The sequence below is a fragment of the Drosophila albomicans genome, chromosome X (genome assembly GCF_009650485.2).
Source record: "Drosophila albomicans strain 15112-1751.03 chromosome X, ASM965048v2, whole genome shotgun sequence".
In the NCBI taxonomy this organism is placed as follows: Eukaryota; Metazoa; Arthropoda; class Insecta; order Diptera; family Drosophilidae; genus Drosophila; species Drosophila albomicans.
The window spans coordinates 4,497,683-4,521,002 of record NC_047627.2 but is presented as its reverse complement, the minus strand read 5'-3'; the positions used below and the strand labels follow the sequence as shown (position 1 = coordinate 4,521,002).

Here is a 23,320-nt window from a genome sequence, read left to right as displayed (position 1 = left end):
AAGTTCTCAAATATATATTTTTTTTGTTGTGGATGCACTACATCAAATAAAATTCGTAAAAAATCAAGAGAGAGAAAAAGAGTAATAATAATAATAGAAGCCAAAAAGGAAAAGTGTCGAAACGAAATGCAAATGCAACACATTGTGAGTGCTAAATTACTGATCGATTGTTTTGAGTGTGATTGATCGATTGTTTGATTGATGCGAGCAACGAGAGCTAAAGAGATGTACGAAACAAGCAATTAAGAAATCAACGCAAACAAAAAATAAAAAAGAAACAAGAAATAACATAATCAAAATAAGATAAACGAGCGACAAATCAAGGAAAACACGACAAAAAACAACAAAAACAAAGTGAGTGATGTTCATATATAGTAGTATATATATATATATAGTATATAGCATATGTATGTAGTATTTAGTAGGGTAGTCGGCAGATCATGATCATATATTACTATAGAAGCATGCATAACAGCGACTACAGACAACAGATGACAGACCGGACCGTACCGGACAGACGAAGCGATCGTGGATCGCGGTTTTGCGGATTGCGGCTTGCGGATCGTGGACCGTGGATCGTACTCATAAGCTTGCTACGGTTATGGTTATGGTTATGGTTATGCCCGGTTTCGGAAGCAGCCCGCCAGTTTGTCAGTTTGCATTTCGCGATCATCACGATGATGCTGATGATAATGACGATGCTGCTGCTCGTCTCTCTCGCTCTTTCTCTTTGACTCTCTCTCACTCTGATGTCTCATTGCCGGTCTCGCTTTAGTGTGTATGTTTTTTATTATTTTCATTTTTTTTTGTTGTTGTTGTTGTTGATCACAGGCAAAAAACAGCGGGAGAATCGAGAGGCGGCGGCGGAGGCTTCGGCCTGAGGCTGCGGCTGCGATTGTGGCTGGGGCTGGGGCTGGGTCTGCAGCCGAAATGGAATGGAATTAAATTAAATCAAATGATAAAAAATATAAATCGAGTGTAGAAACAGTGGCAGCCCTCTGTGCCAGCAGTTAAAGCTCAGCGAGGAGGAGAACACACACAACAACAAGAAATACACTCACACAAAAACAAAACACAAAATGCACAAAACCAAAATGAGAATTGAAATCGGAATCAGAATCACAATCACAATCAGAACCAGAATCAGAATCACAAACTGAAACTGAATGAGAAACCCCAACAGAGTCCCCGAGCAGAACAACACACACAACACAGAGCTAAACTGACTAACACAACTCGTACCAAACTGACTGGCAAACTGACAAACTGACAAGCTGATGCCATGATGGACTGACATTAGGGGGCACACACACACACATCTACATACACACAACTAATGGATATGCTCTCCCATTCCCATTCCCATTTCCATTCCCATTTCGTATATTAACCGTGCACACATGCCACAAAAGAACGCTGCAAAGAACGGAAGGAAAAAAAAAAGGGCCAAAGGGTAAACACTGCAGCGGCGAGTCGCGAGTCGCAACTTCCAAGCGGCACTTGTTACTCCTGCTGCTGCTGTTGATGCTGTTGATGCTGCTGCAACCGGTTGCCATCCATAAATAAATAGAGAAATACATTGAACTCGCGCGTTTGCCATTACATTTGCTTACATAATGAGATTCCCCTCCATTTCGAAATGTCAAAAATCTGTCTGTCTGTCTCCTCTAGTAAAAATAAGTTGCTTGCCCTCGAATCTCGAATCTGCTGCCTTTCGCTCTTAACTGTAGCTGTATCTGTATCTGTATCTGTAAAAGTATTTGTTGTTGTATACGTATAGAATATAGAAGTATCTGCTGTATTCATATGTATCTTCATCTCTTATTCTAGCTGTATCTGCATTTGTTTCTTTTAGACAGACATTAATTGTACACGTGTCTTGGCCAAAACAACAATCGCCAATCGATCGACTGCCATTTGGCATTTGTCAAAAATGTGCCAAAAAAAACACACACACACACACACATACTAACATCACACCTCTCCATATATGTACTGTTCCGATCTGTTGTTTGTTTTGGCCAGAGATTTGCGCAGCGTTCGCCGCACTCATTTATTTTATACCCTCGACTTTTGGCCAATTTTTGGATTTTGCGCATTCCCATTTGCAACTTTACCCAAAAAGTTGTTTTCTTTGCACTTTTTTTTTGATTGTCGATCAGCAGCTTCTAAAGTTTTATCTTATTTCCCCAATTTACAGGTCATCTGTTAGTCGTGCATTCACGGCCAACGCAGTTTGACTTATTTATCTTTACTGATTCGCAATTTTTGATAAATGATTTGCAATTTCTATGGGGAATTTCTGTTTTTTATGTTTGTTTTATACAAACAAAAGCTATTCAAACAGTTGTTATATAGAGAATTGGCATTCGCGGTATTCCGCAGAAAATAAAGTAAAACAAAACATCTGTTAAAATAAAATAGAAATACATTTGCAAATAGTTGCGCGGAATTGAAAAGTACACTCACATTTTAGCCAGTTTATAAATTCCTTTTAATGTGAATACTCTATACTCAATAATTGTATAATATATAACATATGCACCATCACTTTTACTATAGAAAAAAATATTTTCAGCTCATGAATTTTTGCTTAGCTTTTGCTATTTATTAAGTTCGTTTTCTTATTAATCCAATTTTTCGTTTACAACATTAATGCAAGTATTATTATGGTATTTATTATTAGTTTTGATTCTAATATTTCATTTCAATGTGTTTTGCAAGTTTCATTCAAATTCTTTGCCACAAGGCTTAAGCAGAAAAAAACTGTCAAATTGCCATATGGCGACACTTTAAAGATTACTGAGTATCTTTGTTCGATTATTGCATTATTTGTTTTATTTTTATACCAGCTACCCATAGTGTAGAAGGGTATATAAAATATAGGGGTATTATGAAATATATGTAACAGGTAGAAGGAGGCATCTCCGATCCTATAAAGTATATATAGTATATTCTTGATCAGCATCAACATCCGATACAATATAGTCATGTCCGACTTAGAAATTTAAGAAATAGTTTTATATGAGAAAAAAGTCTGGTCTAAGTTGCATTGACGGACAATTTGGTATATTTTGCACTCTATAGTATATCTTGAATGTAGTACTATATAAACATACTAAATATAACATTCGGGTTATCTTTTAGTATTTTTATGGTACATCAATTTAGTATATTCTGCACTTTATGGTATATTTCGATCGCATCAATATATCAATATACCAAATATAAGCCTTGGTATATTTTTAGTATTTTTGCCAGTATATTAATCTTCTATATTTTAAACTCTATGGTATATTTAGAACTGAAAACTATATCAGAATACCAAATGTAACTTTAGGTATTTTTGGGATGTATCTTAAACTGACACCGCACTGTTTTGGTTTTATTCACAATTCGTAGCAGGTATCTCAAAGTCGAGCACACTCGACTGTAGCTTTCTTACTTGTTTTTTACACTACGATTTCGCAAGCACACTTCAAGATGCACACACACACACACACACACACACTCCATACACGCAAACAGAGAAAGAGAGAGACAGAGATATTTAGACAAATGCGAGACAGCTAACTGAAAAGCTCTAAACAATTCTACTAAATTGTTGTTGAAATGCCGCTGATCAGTCAGCGTTGTTCTTGTTGCTGTTGCTGTTGCTCATGGCGCATTTCATTAAATCGTTGCTGTTTGCTCATGGAAACGTTTTAATGGTTTGTCGCGCTTGGAATTTACACAACAATGAGAAGAGAAACAACAACAACAGCAAACACAAAAAACAAAAGCAAAAAAAAAAGCGCCAAGTAATACTAATAAACAACAAAAACAATCATAAAAAATGCTGTGAGCATTCAGTTGACATTTTAATAAATGCCACTGACGAGCGCGGTCTGTTGCTCTTTTTTTTTATACTTTTTTTTGTGTTTTTCTTTTTTTTTTGCTGTCGTTGCCACAAGGAGAAATTCCGCCTCCTCTCTTATTTTATTTTTTTTTGTTTGGTTTGCTGCTGTTTCGATGTTCTTCAAAATTGTTGTCCAAATTTAAATCCGTCCAACCAAAGAACCAAAAAAAAAAAAAATTCCAATACGAATTCTCATGGTATTTTTGCATTAAGTTTTGCGCAATTGTTTTTAAAAATACATTTCTCAACAACGACTTCGTGGCATCGAACAGATGCCCACAGTCAGCCCAAAACAACAACAAAATAAAAGCTTTCGCCTTTCCCCACTGTTGTTGTTGTTCGAGTGTTCGAGTATTTGTGGAAATGTTCTTTGAGGAATGTGATGGATGTATGGACAGATGGACGGCTGGACGGCTGGATGAATGGTGTACTTGACCGTTTGTTTTCAAGGCTGCCACTTGCAAAATTCAATATTATTGATTTGTCTTTATCGATGCAGCTGCTGGCAAAGAATTTACTAAGGAAAAAAGTTATAATTTCGAATTTGCCATCTACATAATGTTTATTTAATATTCATTTATTTTTGATCGATTTCCAATCATTTTGTTAGGTATTCTACAAATAAATTGGCACATCAAGGCATATATTCGCCAGATGTGAGCATACACGATATCTGTATATATATATAGTATATGGAATAGATAATGCAATTTCATTTGTTGCACTCTGTAATGCATTTGCATCTGAGGTCCAGTTAAGAGAGCAAAGGCAGGCCGCCACTTTGGCTGTCCGTTTCACCGTCCGTCCGTCCGTCCGTCTGTCTGTCTGTCCGTCTTTCCGTCTGTCTGTCTGTCTGCTAGGCAGGCTCAGGCTGAGTGACCCATTTTGAGGACTGGTACGCTGTTTCAGTTTCAATTAGCAGCGAACTGAAAATGCAACATGATTTAAATTGCTGTCGCTGTCAGTTGTCAGACAAGAGCGATAACAACAACAACAGCGGCAACGACAACAACAGCAACAGCAGCAGCAACAAAGACAACGACAACGACAGCGACAAGGCGCAGCACGCCTCAGACGCACCAAAATGTATCTTATAGATACATGTTGCTGACATAATAATCTCAGCACACACACACAATGCCTCATCACTTGTTGTTGTTGTTGTTGTTGCTGTGGCTGCTGTTGCTGTTGCTGCCTCAATGTCTCTGCAGTTGTCGCCAGCCTAGGCCTATGCCTATCACCTCTCCTCCTCACCTTCAGATATCTATATTTGGGATATTTGGGGAGTCTTGCTAGATCAGTCAGTGCGCTAAAAATATGCTACACTTGATTTTATACTTATTCCTGTTGTCGCCGTCGCTGTTGTCGTTGTTGTTTCTTCTTCTTGCTGTTGCTGATTATTCACTTTGAATTTGCTGGCCAAGATCAGGAGCAATTTGCAAGAGACTGCCACATCTAGAGAGAGAAAAAGAGAGAGAGAGAGAGAGATAATGAGACTAGTGCCAGGTCAGGGACATTGCTAAGTAGTTAGGCTTGTTGCCAGCACCAAATAAGAACATGAAAGTGGCAAGAAATTAATATATGCAATTATGTGTATAGTGTATGAAGCAAATAAAAAGATATACTAAAGTTGGAAATATTTTAGTACAAACAAGTACGAAAGCTACAGTCGAGTGTGCTCTACTGTGAGAAACCCGTTTCCCATTTTGAATAAAAGCAAAACAGCGCGGTATTATACTTAAAGTATACCAAATTAATATACGGCAAAGTATTAGAAACATATATCAAAGGCTATATTCGGTATATTCATATTGATATTATATTAAAAATATTCCAAATAGTACAAAATAAACCAGATTATCAGATAATGCAACTAAGACATCATACTAAAGATTTTCTTAATAAATTTTACATTACTATATAATTATGTTACTTGCTGCCAGAATAAAAGTATTTATTGATCATACATATATGTATTTAACATCGAAATATTTGACTTTAAAGAAAATATGATATAATTATTGGTGCATAATTATTTGATTTAATAATAATATATTTAGAATATCTTGAGTATTATAGAAATATTTTACTATTAAAGAAAATTATACTTTTTTTTTGGTTCAGCATATTTTTCCAATAATATAATGTGCTTCGAATATCTCTAGTATTATTCAAATACTTCACTATAACAAATAACAAATCATAGCATAATCTGATCTATAGAAATTGTTTGTATTGGCAATTTTATTGAATTGAACATAATATAAATTCTTGTCAAAGTAATATAATGATATCATAATTTGAGAAGTATATTAATATATTTTTTACAAATATTTGTGCTTAATTTCATGTTTAATTATATCATCATTTCTAACAAAAAAAATATAAATGTCTTACATTATCAGCTATCATTATAAGTGCTTGAATTTCAAGATTTGGATTCTTCGCTTCGCCACGTTAAGTGGAAGATTGTTTTTGTTTTGTGGATTTATAGAAATCGGAGATAAAGTCACGTCAAGTGGGACGCCGACAGATGTGATTTATGTGTGCTATGTTTTTGATATTTCTGCTGTTAATTGTTGCGACATGGCGGCTGATTGACCAACTGACAGAAAGGAGAAAGAATGAGAGAAAGAGGGAGAGAGCGGATGAGAGGCATGGCGCGGGGCCAATAAATAATGAAGACGACGCAAATTGGCGCATTTGTTAAGTTGGTCAAACATCAAAGCGAGGCAAATAGATACGACTTCTATCTAATAGATACATTTCTGGCCATTTGTTGAACACACATCGATAGAAAGATAGAAAGAGACAACGAAACAAACGTAGACCGGAACCACTTGACGGTTTAAGTTAATCATCATTCAATTAACGTTTGAAATGCGTTTTTAATAGTCGCTGGGCGTGGCAAACCGGCTGCGGATTAGGGCCAAACAAATAGATACTTGTAGTGAAGATACAATTGTAGTGAATCGATTTGAGGCGGATAGGAAGTGCCAATGCCTTTTACAGGTCAATTTCCGATATGAAATTCATTAGAAATTGAATTTGTTGAGCTGGTTGGTTCAAAAGTGCACCTAATGAGGCAATGCCCCTGATCCCATCCCCCCCCCTCCCCCGTCGCTCACCCAAGCAACACTTCGGTTCCACTTTGATCACTTTGCTGCGGCGATCTGCAGTCGCCTTTTCATTCAATTGATTGATTTGTTTTTGCAGCACTTTATTATCTCGATCGATCGTTGCCCCCTCTCTCTCTCTCTCTCTCTCTTCCTCTCTCTTTTTATCTTCATCACTCTGTCTCACTCTTTTCACTTGTTATCCACAGCATAAGCTCGCATAACTACAAAAGTATCTGCATACTCATGACCCTTTGCAAGTGAGCGCGCTTCCCTATTCCCTCTGCTTCCTCTTCTCCCTCCCTCGCCCCGCGGCCCCCTCACTGATCAATGAGCACTGTCCACAACTTGTCGCTGGTCGCTTGTCGGTTGCTTCGGTTCGGTTTACGGTGCCGGTGGCCAAGCGGCGAGTAATGGTTGATTTTAATTAAATATATCTTCTTCCTGTTGCTGTTTCCATTATATTCGTGTCGTTTCGTTTCGAATCGTTTTGTTTCGCTTCGTTTTATGCTTTCGTCTCAATGTTGCTGTTGTCATTGCTCGATGTGTGGTTGCTAAACCCAAAGCCCAAACCCCAAACCTCAAGCATAAGCCCGCTTAACCACCGCCCATAAAATTCGCTCTTCCCTATCCCAATTTTTGTTTTTTTCTATTTCGCTGCGGGTTTCATGCAGTCACTTTTCATTAGTTTCTCTGATAATGGCATAGTTTTGAAATCTATAATACATTTGCATGTGAATAATATAAACAACATTTTGATGTAAAGTCAGCTTCTATAATAATATCGATTTCAAAATTATCTTGAAGTTTAGTAATATTCAATTTAAGCACAAATCGCGAAGATGAATTTAATATATTTTCCGTATTTAATGTTTTTTTAATAAATTCATATTTTGAAAATATCATTTTATAAGTTCTTGAATTTCTATTTTTACATTTCTGTATCAACTTTGAGAAGCATTTTTTGATTTGAAATCTATTTCTGTTGATTCATTGCTGAAAATATGTCATTCGATTGCTAAATCTATTCAGTCTTGGAATTTGATTTTCCTCATTTCTAAATCTTATTGATAAGAAGTTCTTGAATTTCTATTTATATATTTCTACATATAGGAACTTTGCCATCTATTTATGTTGGCTCATTTCTTCGATTGCCATTCGATTGCTAAATGCAAAAGTCAGACTTGAGTTTGAACTCTTCAGAGTTGCGCCTTTTAACGAGGTGTGCTTGGGTTTGATTAGCTTCCCTTGGCCTTACCCAGCGAACAACGGAAGTGAAGCTATGAAGCTATAGCTCCTCTTCCCCTTCACCCTCCTCCTCACTTCTCTTATGCTTACTCCATTGACTGACAGTCGCTGCATAAATAATAATTGTATGCCATTTATAATAGTTTCGTTGTTGTTGCAAAGGAATTGCGACTGCAGTCGAAGCAATGAACCGAGCAGAGTCAAGAGAGAGAGAGAGAGAGAGAGAGAGAGAGAGCGGTGAGAGGGAGTGGGAGTGCTTGAGAGGAAGAGAGAGAGGAGAGATTGGGGAGTGTGCGAATTGTCTAAGCACCCCGTTGACATTAAAGTTGATTGCAAACTGTACGCATTTATGATCATGCTGCTGCTGCTGCTGCTGTTAGTTAATGATGATGATCATCGTAATGATGATGATGATGGCGTCGCATTATCATCATTATGAACATCATTGGCTGCCGGTCTGTCGGTTTATTAGTTTGCCTTTGCGCGCGTTTTTATGGGAGATAATGCATTCGCTTTTCACTCTCCCTCTCTCTCTCTCTCTCTCTCCCTCTCCCTCTCCCGCTCTCTCTTTCTCCTCGCTAACTATCTGGCAGCTCGTTGAGCTTGTCGCTCCCCGCTGTGCTGCCATTTTCCATTAGTTTGAAACTCTATTTCAATGAAACTGAGAAACACAAGCGCCGAGATTCCCTAGAGATTTCCATGATGAATGTGTGAAAAACTCGCCAAGCTGCGCCTGGGAAAATGCCAAATAAAAAGCGCAAGAATTCGCAAAAAAAAAGAGTAAACTTAGTTTATATATGGACAACCTATAAATGCATATATTGGTAAATATTAATTGAGTTAAATAGTCAAATAAATTTAAAACTAGTTTTCTCTTTTTTTTATTTACTTCACGAACGTTTTCTTTAAAGTGCTGCTCTTTTATTTATTTAATGCACATTTCTTTTTATGTATTGAATACGTTTTTTTGTTGAATTCATTTGAATGAATTTTGGGTTTTAGTTGCCTTGGCTGACAATCTGATATATTTGGCACTCTATTTTGTTTGAAGTACAATATCAATATACCAAATATAGCATTTGATATATATTCAGTATTTTTTGGGATATTTTAAAATTAATAATACGACTGTCGCTTTCTTACTTGTTATGTTTAAAGTACAATTCATTTGTATTACTTTGATAAAATTAACAAAAGTTGTATTATTGATTTATTTTTTAACATAAATTTTATATTATACATTTCTAATTATTAAATGCATGCTTGTTTTTATGCATTTAGTTCGTTTTAAGTATATTTTACTTTATGTTTAATTAATTTATATGATTTTTTTGCTTCTTTGCAGCAGCAATGCAGCCAGGCGCAGCAGCAGCAACAGTAACAAGAACGAACAAAACAACGAGTAGAAGTAGCAACAGCAACAGCAACAGCAACAACTTAACATTAGCCATAATGAATAGAACAACAAGAACAACAAATTTTCACAAACGTCGTCGAAGGCGGCAGCGCAGCAGCAGCAGCAACAGCAGCACAACAGCAACCACAACGCGAGCTAGAACAAGAAGAACAACAACAGCAGAATCAAGAACAACAACAAAGTCTAGGAGATATAGTTACCCAAATCTGAGCAGAACTGGCGCCTATTTGACGCTGCTGCTTCTAACCACAACATGTTCCTTGTGCGCTTCCGCATCTGAGACGGGCGCCATCACCACCAACAGCAACAGCCACAGCAACAGCCACAGCAATAGCAACAGCAACAATAATAGCGACAACAGCAACTCAATTGTTGCCGCTTCAAGTGGAGCGACATTCATGTTGCCCGCTTCGCCTTGTGCGCCACAACATTGGTGGGATCAGCAGCATGATAGGTGCACGCCATGCACCAGCTGCCAGGGCGAGATGATTCCATTGCGTCCCTGCCAGCTGCACATCGATACCGTTTGTGGTTCCATCTACGACCTGAAACTCGATTGGGTTGTGCTCGCCAAGACGGAGCGCAACTGGAAAGAGGTGCGTCTCAATTGCAACTCTTTCTCCTCAAGCCAATATTCCAATTAATCTCTCTTTCGTCTCTTTCGCTTTTGCAGCGCCGAAAGTCCTCGGAGTATGAGCATTTCGATCAGGCATCGCCGCTGCAGCATTTGTCGCATGAACAGCTGCAGCAACTGCATGAGGAGGCTGCCGCCGCTTTACCGCTCGACTGGCAGACCGCTGCCCTCTTCATAGCGGTGCTCGCCTGTCTGCTCTTCTTCTCGGTCGCCGCCTGCATTCTCATCCATCACATGCGCCAATGGCGTCGCATGGAGCGTCGTCTGGATCAAGGTGAGTTCCATACTTTATTACTAATGAATATTGAATTAAAATCACAAGATATAACAAGATTAGATATACAATTTTGTACCAGCTCTTCAAAATATTCACATAAATATTTTCATTTAGCTGACTGACTGATTTACTATTTAAATTATCAAAGTACAGTTCAAAAAGTAAGAGCTAGGAGGCTAAAATTTGTTACACAGCATAGTTAGCGTAATTTCATCGTGTAATACGGCTACAATAAGAAAAGCACTAAGTTTAAATCAAATCACTGACAGATTCATTAATTCTATTATCAGAGTTTAAAAAGTAAGAGCTAGGAGGCTGCAAGTTTAACACAACACAATTGAGGCAATTTCAGCGTGCAATAAAGCAGCAAAAAGAAAAGCTATCAAAACTATGTTTAAATCAAAATACTGACAGATTCACTAGTATTATTTTCAGAGTTCAAAAAGTAAGAGCTAGGAGGCTAAAATTTGTTACACAGCATAGTTAGCGTAATTTCATTGTGCAATAAGGCTACAATAAGAAAAGCAATCCACACTAAGTTTAAATCAAAACACTGACAGATTCATTAATTCTATTATCAGAGTTTAAAAAGTAAGAGCTAGGAGGCTGCAAGTTTAACACAACACAATTTAGGCAATTGCAGCGTGCAATAAGGCTGCAATAAGAAAAGCGATCAAAACTAAGTTCAAATCAAAATACTGACAGATTCACTAACATTATTATCAGAGTTCAAAAAGTAAGAGCTAGGAGGCTGCAATTTTAACACAACACAATTTAGGCAATTTCAGCTGCAATTAGAAAATTGATCAAAGACAAACTTAAATCAAAATGTAATGTAAATTTTGTTATACTGAAAGTTTCACTAACTGTATTATAGGAAATTAAAAAGTAAGAGCTAGGCGGCTGGAATCTGTACACAGCAGAGTGTACAGGCTTTTTCCTAATAACCACTGCAACAAAAGGTATGACGTAACTTTAAACAGAGTTTTTTCGGTTTTCATTTTATTGAGTGAAGAATCTGTACAGCAAATTTAAAGTACCTTAACATCACGGGAGTATCAAATATATAAAAATAAACCAAACCTCAACACAAATATGAGGATTACATACACATGTATCAGCGTTATTGGCATCTAATTGTTTTGGCAAAGCCTTGCCGTTTAAGACGCCTTAATGGTCTCGCTGGAAGTAACTTCCTGGCTAGTAGGCTGCGGTGTCTTCTAAGTTTATCGCTATAGCGGCTTGTGTGTCTCCCAATCTGCTCTTCCACAGTATGTAGCTTCAAGTCTCTATGAAGCGTTGTGCCACGCACGAACCAGGGACAGTCTGTTATGTTTCGTAGTATCCGATTCTGCAAGACCTGAATTCGTTTATAGTTGGATTTGGCTGCGATCCCGCAGATCTGAATGCCATAAAGCCAAATTGGCTGGATGCATTTAAACAGAGTACTATTTAAATTAAAGTGGACTCATTTAAGATCGTCTGAAAATGAGATTAAATAATAATTGTGTGGGTAGTTATTGACAACCGAACGAGTATCGGACTCAACCAATAATCTCAGGGAATAACATATTCAAAGACGGGCCGGAAAGAGTAAAAAATTCATCAGCTGTCGGTGGCTGCGTTCTCACAGTGAGTAATGCGGTGGCAGTGTTGAAGTGGTTGAAGCTCCTAACTGGGGCGATAGTTTCGACTTTCACACGCCTCGACCATGGCCTCGACATGAAGGCACCTTTAACCCGTCGCCAAGCAGCTGCTGTTGCTGCTGCTTTGAATGCGTGGCACGTTGCAGCAGCGCGTTGCATTGCCAAAGGTTGCAGTATAAGTCGCTTGGTTGCTTGGCTGCTTAGCATGCCCGGCATGTTGGTGGCGTGTTATTTGATTTCTCGTAGAAAGCTGAGAGCTGAACAACCTGCAGCAAGGGGCCCTAAAACGTGGCATGCAGTGGCATGGCATTGGCCTGGACGACTCGTACATATTTATAAGGCCCGACAGACGGGCCAAGAACACGACACTTTGATGTATGGGAGCTCCGACAATCGCCAGCGGCATCTTATTGCATTTTACCCGAAAGACAGAAACTCCTTCGAGGCAAAAGACGCGCGTCCCTTTTTGCGCCAAAGTCAAAGATTTCCAATGAATGGCATCTCTCTCTCTCTCTCTCTCTCTCTCTCTCTCTCTCTCTCTCTTGCTCATCAGCTGCATATTAATGAGGTGGCCCAACATGAGCTGCGCCTGCGCCAAAGTAGAACGAAACGTCCAAATATTTGGCGCATGTGCGTCCGTGACGTCGACTTGTCGCCTGACAATCTCGACGCGTTTTGCATACATCGCTGGATTCAGCAACAACAACAACACGTTGTTATTCTTATTAATATTTTTCGCAAGTTGTTATTTTTTTCATTTACGTTTGCCGTTCATGTTCAATCTGACCGCAACATGCGCTCCATAAAGCAACCGCAACCGCAAGCCAAAGCAAAGCAGCAAAAAAGGCTCGATTCACTTGTTAGGTGGCTAAAATCAGGCAAAACTTTTATGGCATCAATACCAAAAATAAATCATCTAAATCGCTTACAACATACGCTGAATATTTTACACTTCAAATTGCGATTCAATTGGTATGAAAATCAGTTGAAATTAAGAATATCATTTAAATACAAATTCGATTTCAAGCGACAAAAATAAATAAATCATAAATTTAGATTTTAGTTGTATTAGGTAGTTGAACTAGTACAACAATAAAGTACCATAACAACACATTTTAGGGAAAACCTCACACTCATATCATATCATAAAGTAATGACAATTCTTCAAGCTCAAATGCTTATATACATATTTCAAATGTCCCTTGATATCCCACTTCTATTTAAACTAAATACCTCGAATAAATGCCGAAAAATTCAACGAAAACTTAACGCGACCTTGGAGAGTTTCAAACATTTTGGCAGATACTCGTATCCCAAGAATATCTTTTGAAATATCTTTTTCAAGAGGGAGATGAAGCGGCATATGCTCCTGTCCTTGACAATGATACTGCTTGGATGTTTTGCTTGCTGCCAAAGCAATTGGAATCATTCCCAAGACGGCACAAAACATTAAGCATTCACATAGAGCAAGAGAGGGAGAGAGAGAGGTAGAGAGAGAGAGCCATATGTAGAGCCCCCTTAAATGTCATAATATAAAGCAGCATATAAGAAAGACGCAACTTAAATGAGGCATGCAACGCGGCCGCACACAACTTTCAATCTTTAGTGTCTCCATTCCCCCCTCAACACACTTTGCTTTTGACTTTTCCAACGATTGAAGTTCGCTTCTGACGGATTTATTTACACGTTTTACGATCCAGCGACTTCATAAAGTGGGCTGGCACATCACATTTTATTGAATTCTCCCCACAACGAAAAACCTTTCTAGTAGCTCCCCAAACTGTGTTTATTTATGATCGACAAACGTGCAATTTAAAGACTTGAATATATATTTCAGAAATTATCGAATTAAATGCATTTGTTGCGTTTTATGAGCATTTTTTAAGTGCCTTAATGCTATTACAACGTGTTAAGGAAAATCACGAATTATAGTAAAAATAATTCAAAATATTATATTTATTTAGTATTTCAATTTAAATATCTGTAAATTCAATCAGCTAAAATATTTTTGTATTTTATTCCATTAAGCTGTTGCTTTGTAAAAGATTTTTTGAGTTCTAAATTTCAAATCATTCTTCATTAATTCAGTCACAATATGACTATTTACTACTTCAATTCTTTATTGAAATATCTTTTATAATATTTCAATATAGGTTTCTTATAACCATTATTAATATATTCCAAAATATTTACTTTACATTTAAATAGTAATATCTGAGAATTCAATTCTATAGTGTTACAGTGTTATATTCTATAATATTCTATTCTATTTTTAATTCAACATTTGCAATTTTTTCTTTCAATCTAAAATAAAAAATTTTCTCGAAACAAGATTTAAATATTAAAAAAACTGTTTTTAATCATTAGATGCAAATTTAGCATAAAAATCTTGATTTTACTAATAGATTTTTTCAACGTAATAAACTTTTTTTAAGTTGTTATTTTTTAAGATCGAAAAAATCTTAAATCAAGTTTTGCAATCACTTTTCAAATTGGATTTTCTTCTCTCTGTGTATTAATCTGCTGATTTGTAAAGCATTTCTGAATACTCAATTTGATATCATTCTTTATAAATTACAATTTCAGTTTATTTATTCGAATATTTCAAAAGTGATTTTAATTTTCAATGAAAATAAGACAATCGAGAATGATTTATCATCGATAGCTTATGCAGTTTAAGTTTTGCTGTCAAAAGCTTTGAGATTTCAACGAGATTCAATTGATTCTCAGCTCGTCTAATCTAATCTCTTTCTATTTTGGTTGCCCCATGTTGCTTAAGGCGCAACAGCAATAACTGAAGGCGAGGAAAAATAATAATAACAACAACATTGGTTAACAGCGTGTGTGCATTTTCCACGCGCTTTTCGCGCCTTTCCACCCACGACGCAACGTTGCACAGATAGGGAGGAGGAGATAGGAGGAAGAGGGAAGAGGGAACTGTGTGGCTGTTGTCTGTGTGTTGAAATTTATGCGTTGCTTTGATAGGTTCCCGTGTTGTTTTCCTTGTAATCATAATTCAACGCGTGTCGACGTCGACAGCGGCGTCGACGTTGACGTTGACAGCGACAGCGACGTTGGCAGCATTGTCGTCCCACGCAGCGATCAGTGAAAAAGTGAGAGAGAGAGAAGAGCTCCATGTCCAGTGTGAAGAATTTATGTGAAGACCCGCCAACGAAATGAAAATAGAGAAGCCAACATGAGAAATGGGACAGGCAGACAACGCCGCTGCAACAACACTTGCCTCTTGCCACTTGCCACAAACGAGTCGTGGCGTGGGGAGGGGGGGAAGCGACGTCGATCAGCAATGCGAGAGATGCGAGCTAACACAAAAAAAATCCTCGGGTCCGGAAGCAGCTCTTTTGTCCAGGTAAACGCGACACGTGCAACGGAAGAGACTCTCTCAATCAGTGTCTCGCTGTAAGTGTGTGTGTGTGTGTGTGAGTGTGTCTGCTGTGGCATGCAACGTGTCTAGCTCAAGGACAAGCGGATGTTTGCAGACCGCAGCGTTTGGAATCACTTCCGTGGGCATGTAATGATATTCCGAAATCATGTCACACAACCCAACGAAATGCAATAAAACAAACGAAGGAACGAACGGAGGGCAAGAAGTGGCAAGCAGCGACGGCGACGGCGACTGCGAGTGCTGTGGTGCCACAAAGAGTTGATGATGCAGCGTTTTATGTAACAGTTTCCCAACCAAAGAGACTAGATCACAACCCCGTGATGAAAAGCGGAAAAACAGTGTCAACTCTTATGGAAAATCGAGCAGCAATTGCTGCTGCTTGGTTACGGGGGCATGCCACATGCCACACGCCACACGCTGTAGCATGTACGACACATGGCTTCCGCCACCGTCTATAAATAGTTGGCGAATTCGATTTTCGATTTTTCAACCCATAGTTGATGATTAAATATTGGACCAGCTGCTGCTGCTGCTGCTGCTGATGTTGTACAGGAAGTTGTTGCTGCCACACACACACACACACATAGGCAGTGAAAAGGTGTGACTGGGGCGTATTCAAGCGCTCAATTGACAATTGCCCCATCTGCAGCGCATTTCCCTTTTCGCCTTTTGCCTTTTGCCTTGCGCATTTTCCTCTGTTTGGCACGCGCTTATGGCTTTCTTCAACTTGGAAATATGCGTGTTGCAGGCAACTGCGATAAATTTGCCTCGTCGTCGTGGCAGCTAAGCAAATGCAACAGATCTGCGCCACTCGCAGAAATGTTACAGAGGGGATCTCTTCCCTCTCTGTCAGCCTTTTTACGGCTTCTCCAAAAATAGCAGCTGCATAAGTTTCGCCAGCTTTTATTTAGCAACGAGTGATGTGAGGATGCGAAGGCGGAGACGGAGACGGACACGGAGGCAGAGGAGGAGGTGACCAAGAGTTGTGTGTGGAGTTGCGGGGAAGCCCCCGTCGCGTGGCATTGCAAACAAACTTGCAATTTTGCGTATATTTAATGTGGCACATGCCCCAAACTGCCAAGAAAGAAAAAAAAAAGAAATATAACAAGAAGGGTAGACACACAGAGACACAGCGAGTGCCACAAACAGTGGACGGAGGAAGAGATGTGGCAAGGCAACTTAACCAGAAGCAACCGACAGATAAAGCACGCAAATAACGCTAAACTCCACTTCAAGTCCAGATATAGAAGAAAGCCAGAAAACTAAAAAGAAAAGAGTTGCAGATAGAGAAAATAAAATGTATTGAAAAGAAGTCGAAAGTTTATCGGGGCTCCAGGTTTGTGAAAAGTAATAACAAAATAGTAAAAGCAATATGGAAATTATCAAAAAATATATATTATGTTTAATAATATATTATTCTCAGCATTCAATATGACCAAATCCTTGAAAGAAATTGAATTATTAAGTCAACTTTGAGAAAAATTTAACAATTTTTTTATTTTTCCTAAGAGGCATTTTTATACCCTCTAATGATTTTAAAACTTTTTGCCTGCAGGAAATGCAGAAAATTTAGCAGAAGGAGGCATCTCCGACACTATAAAGATTATATATATTTTTGATCAGATAAAAATTGTGGCAGCTATTTAAGAAATACTTTTGTATGACAAAAATCGCCTACTGCAATCGGATCTCAGTTGTTTTGACTGACAATCTGGTATATTTTGCTCTGTTGTACTATGTCAATATACCGAAGCAATATACTATAGTATTTTTATGGTACATTTTCGGTATTTTTGTTACCCTTTAAATGGTTAACGAGTATCTCTTAGTTTGTTGAAAAATAGCTTTTATAAGTATAGCCAAATTTCGAGAAATGTAAGAACATCTTAAACACTGAACCTTCATGTAGAAAATACAGGCAAACCCTCAAAATAAATTGCATACTTAAGTCAGCTATTAGAAAAGAGATGCAAAGAGTTCGGAAAGTGCGTTGTAGATATTTCATCTGTAGCTGTTACTTTCTGCTAATTTATCTGCGTTGCTTCATCTTCTGTATCTTGTACTTATTTTTCATGTATCGATTAAGATCAAATGAATGCAAAATGCACTAAAATGTTATTACAGCGAGTAAAGGAAAGTGAATGGGTTTTCTCTTTTCTTTTCACTTTCTTTATATGATCGCATGGGAATCTTTCCACACAATTGCGTTTCGTTTTAGAGATCACTTGAAGCACATGATCTGTTAAAATTGTTTCAGCCTTGCGGTAGATACATTCCCTCCCCCCGCCTCCCCCTTTCTCCACCATCCACTTCCATTCCGTTGAGCTCCATTTGTGTGTTGAATCTTTGTGCTGCTTTCAATTTTTGCTGTTTTCACTAATCAGTTTGCTAGAATCTTCTTGGCATACGATTTCCATGGAAAAATTTCCAAACTGTTCCAAACAAACATACGTACATACATCTATACAAAGGCACCTTTGTGTGTGTGTGAGTGTGTGTATAGAGAAAGAGTCTCATCCACATGTACTTAGATTTTCATCTTTGGGCGCATTGAACATTTTGAAACTAATTGAACTGCGCAAATTTCGAAAATTGTGTTTTGTTTTTCCCATAATCGCCCCTTCTGCCCGTTCCCCGTTCTCCATCGTTTTTCTTCTGCTTTTTCTCACAAATTTGTACAACGTAGCTGCTGCCATCATTTTTGTTGTTGTTCTTGTTGTTGTGTGAAAATTCGCTGGGATTGTTTATAATAAAAAGCAAAGAACCGATCGCAACCGTCGCGTCTGTTGGGCAATGGAACTTAATTTTCATTTTGATTTTTTTCCTTCGTTTTTCTTGACGTGTTTTTCTCTCTCTCTCTCTCGCTTTTTGTTGACTTCAGTTTAAAAATAAATGATAAATTATCTACTGGCTGCTGTTTGCTGTCTAGTGTCTGCCACGCCCAGCCAGCGTTTACGCCCACTCGAGCATGTTTACAAGTCGGAAATGCGCTCCTCCGCCCCCGATCCCGATCCCAAAGCCAATCCCCAACTGACCCCCTTTCGATTTCCTGTGCCAATCTGACAGCGCAAATAAAAAGAAAACAAAACCAAACAAAGCAAAATGTATAAAAATATAATAAATATTTTTCGCCGCGTTATAGACGTGTTTATGAAGGCCATAACATTATTTTATGTACTATGTGGCAAATATATAGTACTATAGTACTTGCAGTTCACTCGATATCGCATTTGAATCGAAATGGGAATCTATTTTCATACGTTTTTACCTTGCATTACATTGATTGATAATGCTTTTTTAATGGCCAAACTGATTTAATGTCTCATCTGCTGCAAACTATTTGAATTCAATTATTTCCGTGCCGTTATAAATACCATAAATCGCCGTTCGAATTGAATTTACGATCTTCTCTATTGAAGAGATATAAAATGATCGCTGTTTGTGCACTGAATATTAACTTTCATTTTTTACTACATTTTATTTTACGAGTTTTGTAATTTATTGTGGGAATAAAAATGTTGTATTAATTGCAAGTGGTTGATGCTGATTTATTTTGCTTGAAATTTATCAAAAATTTAATATTGTAAAAGTAGTTTAAAAAACGTTTATTGATTGCTTAATCAACTATTATAAATAGTTTAACTTTAATGGCAAATAGCTAATTCTGAGCAAAACTTTATCAGTGAATAAACAATTCTAGTGTGAATTTAAAGATAGTTGGATTGATTAAAAGCATATTCTGAGAACAATTAATTCTATCGCCATATTCTCACTCTAAGAACAATTTAATTTGTCTCAGCTATCAGCAAATGATTTAATGTAGCAATTTATTCTTAGTAGCTTCGCTTCACAATCTGCTATATGTTGTATTTTGAGTTTAGTACTAAACCAATATACCTTGCGGTATATAAATTTAGTATATTTGAAAGTCTCAGCCATCATCCAGTTATTGGTCTTTAGTATAGGAAAAGTATTCGAAAACAATTTCCATATGTTCTTAAGTATTTTAGTATTATATTTCATATTCACTTTACGCATTTGAAATTGACACTTTTCTTGTCATTCTCTTTCATTACATATATTATTCTTAAAACATCGATTAATTGATTGAGTAATAGAGCATTCTTAGAACAAGTTAATATACATTTTAGTGATTCACTATTCAGTTTTTACTCATTTGAAAACAATTTCTATACATATGTTCTTAAGTACTTTAGTATTTCATTTCCACTGTACAGATTTTGAATCGACACTTTTCTTGTCATTCTCTTTCATTAAACACATCGATTAATTGATTGACTAAAAGAGCATTCATAGAACAAGTTAATCTAAATTTTAGTGATTCACTATTCAGTTTTTACTCATTTGAAAACAATTTCTATACATATGTTCTTAAGTACTTTAGTATTTCATTTCCACTGTACAGATTTTGAATTGACACTTTTCTTGTCATTCTCTTTCATTACATATATTAGTCTAAAAACATTGATTAATTGATTGATTAATAGAGCATTCTTAAAACAAGTTAATATATATATACATAAGTGGTTCACTATTCAGTTTTTACTTATTTGAAAACAATTTCTATAAGTTCCATGTTCTTAAGTACTTTAGTATTTCATTTCCACTTTAGACATTTTGAATCGACATTTTTCTTGTCATTCTCTTTCATTAAACACATCGATTAATTGATTGACTAAAAGAGCATTCTTAGAACAAGTTAATTTACATTTTAGTGATTCACTATTCATTTTTTACTCATTTGAAAACAATTTCCATATGTTCTTAAGTACTTTATTATTTCATTTCGATTTCATACATTTTTAATTGACAATTTGCTCGTTGTTTTTTTCCATTAAAAATATTAGTTTTGAAACAACGATTAAATGTTTGATTAATAGAATATTCTTAGAACAAGTTAATCTACATATCACAAGTCTCAGTCACCAAATAGTGATTCACTTTTCAGTTTCAGTTTATATTCATTCGAAAACAGTTTCCATATGTTCTTAAGTACTTTTCTGACATTTTTTGGCATTTTTAATTGAGAATTTTCTTGTTGTTTTACTTGCAGATGTGGAAGAGTTGTCCACGAAGCTGATGGCCAAGCTGGCGGAGGTGCAGAGCCTGGACGGTGGCACCTTCTTCATAGGCAATGCGGATGCGCTTCGTGGTCTGCCCGCCTCGGCAGTGACGGCGGCGTCGGCTGCGGCGTCGGCAGCGCAGTCGGGCATCTTTCAGCCACAACATGTGCTGTTGCCTGGTAAGTGTGTCAAAGGTCAAGCCACTTGAGATCGAACAAACGAACGATCGATCGATTGGTCATACTTCTTGCTACGTGTCGCTGCGGGGGTGGGGCAAGCAAATGTTGCACAGCGTCATCGCTGCGGGATAACGAAAGAAAGATTTCTTTCTTTCTCTTTCTCTTTGTGCGATGTCGTTGCTTTAGCATTGTACGTTGTTGTTTTTCTTTTTACTGCTGCTGCTGCTGTTTTTTTATGGTATTTGGCCAAGGCGTTTGCTAATTTGCATTTAAATTGACCATTGAGCCCGTGGGCGGCGGCCTCTTGGCGGCGACAATAGCCGTTTAATGGGCCCATATTCAACATTGAACATTCAGCATTCAGAAGCCAACAGCAAACATATTGAAGATTCAACAACGAACAGCAAACAGTCAACATCCAAAAGGCATCGCAATGCGATCGCAATTGATTCCATGGCAAATGCAAATGAGAACGCGAACGTTCAGAATTTTAAATATTATGTGGGGGCCTACGACTGTCACTCCGTTTTGACAGCGTCGCTTGTGGCCTGCAGCTCAAAATACACAAAAAGCATAACTCACCTTCCTCTCTCTCTCTTCTCTCTTCTCCTACGTTATAGTGAAGAAGCATGCCAAGCATCAGGAGCGTCGCATACTGAAGACTTTGCAGCCGGGCAACGTTTACATCGAGGAGAACAACGCTGTTGGCATTGGGTTGATGCCAAACTTCAAGGGCTGAGGGATCTGTTTCGTTTTGCGTAAACTACTTAACTGCGAGTAGAGATGGAGAAGCACACACACCAACACACACACCCACACAACAAACATTTGTACAAAGAAGCTGCAACTAGAAAAGCAACTGGAGAGCAAATCTGAGGATCAAACACTCAATACGACGACGATTATCGACTACACACATACACACACACACACACACACACACATACACATACATATATGAATATAAATGTTTCGTCTAATAATTAAATATAATTTAAATGTTATGTTGACTTGTTTGTAAATGCAAAATGCAAAGCAATTAATATAAATTGCGTTGCTCTTCGATTGTGGCAATTCAATTCACATTTGCCACGCAAATTGTTTTTTGTTTGCCACATTGATCGCAACACTTTTTTTTAATTCTAATTCTAAATACGAAATTGGCAGATCGTTTTTTGTATATACTTACTTATAAAGAAACGAAGATAAGTGATTTTTTTTTTTTTTTTTTTTTTTTTTGTTTAATGTGTGTGAAGAAAGTGAAAGGGAGAGTTGCATGAATGGGCATTATAATAATAATAATAAAACAAATTTGGAGAATCCCCAAAATATGATTAACAAATTTCTACTTAATGTAAATATTAAGGCGAGCGACGAACTACGAAGATGAAGATGAAGAGAGGATGAAGAAGAGAAGTGGCACCAAGTGGAACCAGGCAATATCGGCAGCATATCAGCAAACTATATCGTTATTATATAGTCGGGCGGGCATATTGTATATCAGAAGAAAAAAAAAACACACACACACACATAAAAATCGTTTCATCGAGAAAAAATAAAGAAAACTAAATGAAAAAAAACACATACCATACACACCCAAAATGCACATATACGATTAAAAACACTATATAACAATTAAAGAAGAAAAATGTATCTAACGATACCCAATATTAAGAGTACTCTATAAATATTTTAATTAATTATTTAACGATCGCTTCGTTTACGCATAATTTTTTTTAATTATTTGTAATTATTAACTATTTGTTCTTGGCGCGAAAATCAATTGCGAAAAATATTCAATATGCTATAAAATATTAAATATTTCACAAACAGCAAACAGCAAACAGTAATAATAATAATAATAACAACAGCAATTGAATCGCAAGCGAATTAATAAACATTAACAAAAACAAATAACGACAATGTATAGAGAAATAGAGAGAAAGAGAGAGAGAGAACGAGAAAATCGAAATAAAAATGTAAAATGTTCAGTTCAAGAAATGAATGAAAGAAAGAGAACAAAAAAAGAGTAAAATGTTTATGTTTTAAGTGCTATAAGTGTGCAACAATAAAAAGTTTTATGAATTAATTCACTTGTTTCAACTTAATTTCAAATCTCAATTGTTTTTCTTTCCTTTTCTGCTTTTTGTGTATATTAATTCTATTTTTCCTTGCAGCATATACAATGTGTGAATTGAAGGCTTTCAATTGATTTCCTGCCCGGGAGAGAACTAGATGTGGGGAAGGGAGAAGGGTAAGGGGATGAAGAATCGACCCTGAACGTTGGCAATTGAGTCTGCCGCGATGAAATATAGTATAGTACAATTTATACCCGCTACTTATAGGGTAGAAGGGTATCAAAACTTTGCATCTCCGACCTTATTAAAAACTGGAGAAATGTCGACCTACTTCGGGTCT

At 37.1% G+C, this 23,320-nt stretch overlaps 1 protein-coding gene across 1 annotated transcript; it reads left to right on the top strand.

Moving 5' to 3' along the window:
* Positions 1–254: 254 nt before the first annotated feature.
* On the top strand, positions 255–22,991 carry LOC117575518 (tumor necrosis factor receptor superfamily member wengen). The gene is made up of 5 exons (XM_034259775.2): positions 255–354; positions 9,611–10,275; positions 10,353–10,587; positions 20,714–20,902; positions 21,523–22,991. Exons 2-5 carry the CDS (start codon positions 9,613–9,615, stop codon positions 21,639–21,641), a joined length of 1,206 nt encoding a protein of 401 aa, XP_034115666.1. The 5' UTR covers positions 255–354; positions 9,611–9,612; the 3' UTR covers positions 21,642–22,991.
* Positions 22,992–23,320: the final 329 nt, after the last annotated feature.

Excerpts from the sequence above, each read along its gene's own strand:
- LOC117575518 (XM_034259775.2), top strand. The coding sequence starts at position 9,613 with ATGCAGCCAGGCGCAGCAGCAGCAACAGTAACAAGAACGAACAAAACA. Across the intron at positions 10,588-20,713 it reads GGAGCGTCGTCTGGATCAAG|ATGTGGAAGAGTTGTCCACG; the intron begins GTGAGTTCCATA and ends TTTTACTTGCAG. Across the intron at positions 20,903-21,522 it reads ACAACATGTGCTGTTGCCTG|TGAAGAAGCATGCCAAGCAT; the intron begins GTAAGTGTGTCA and ends CCTACGTTATAG.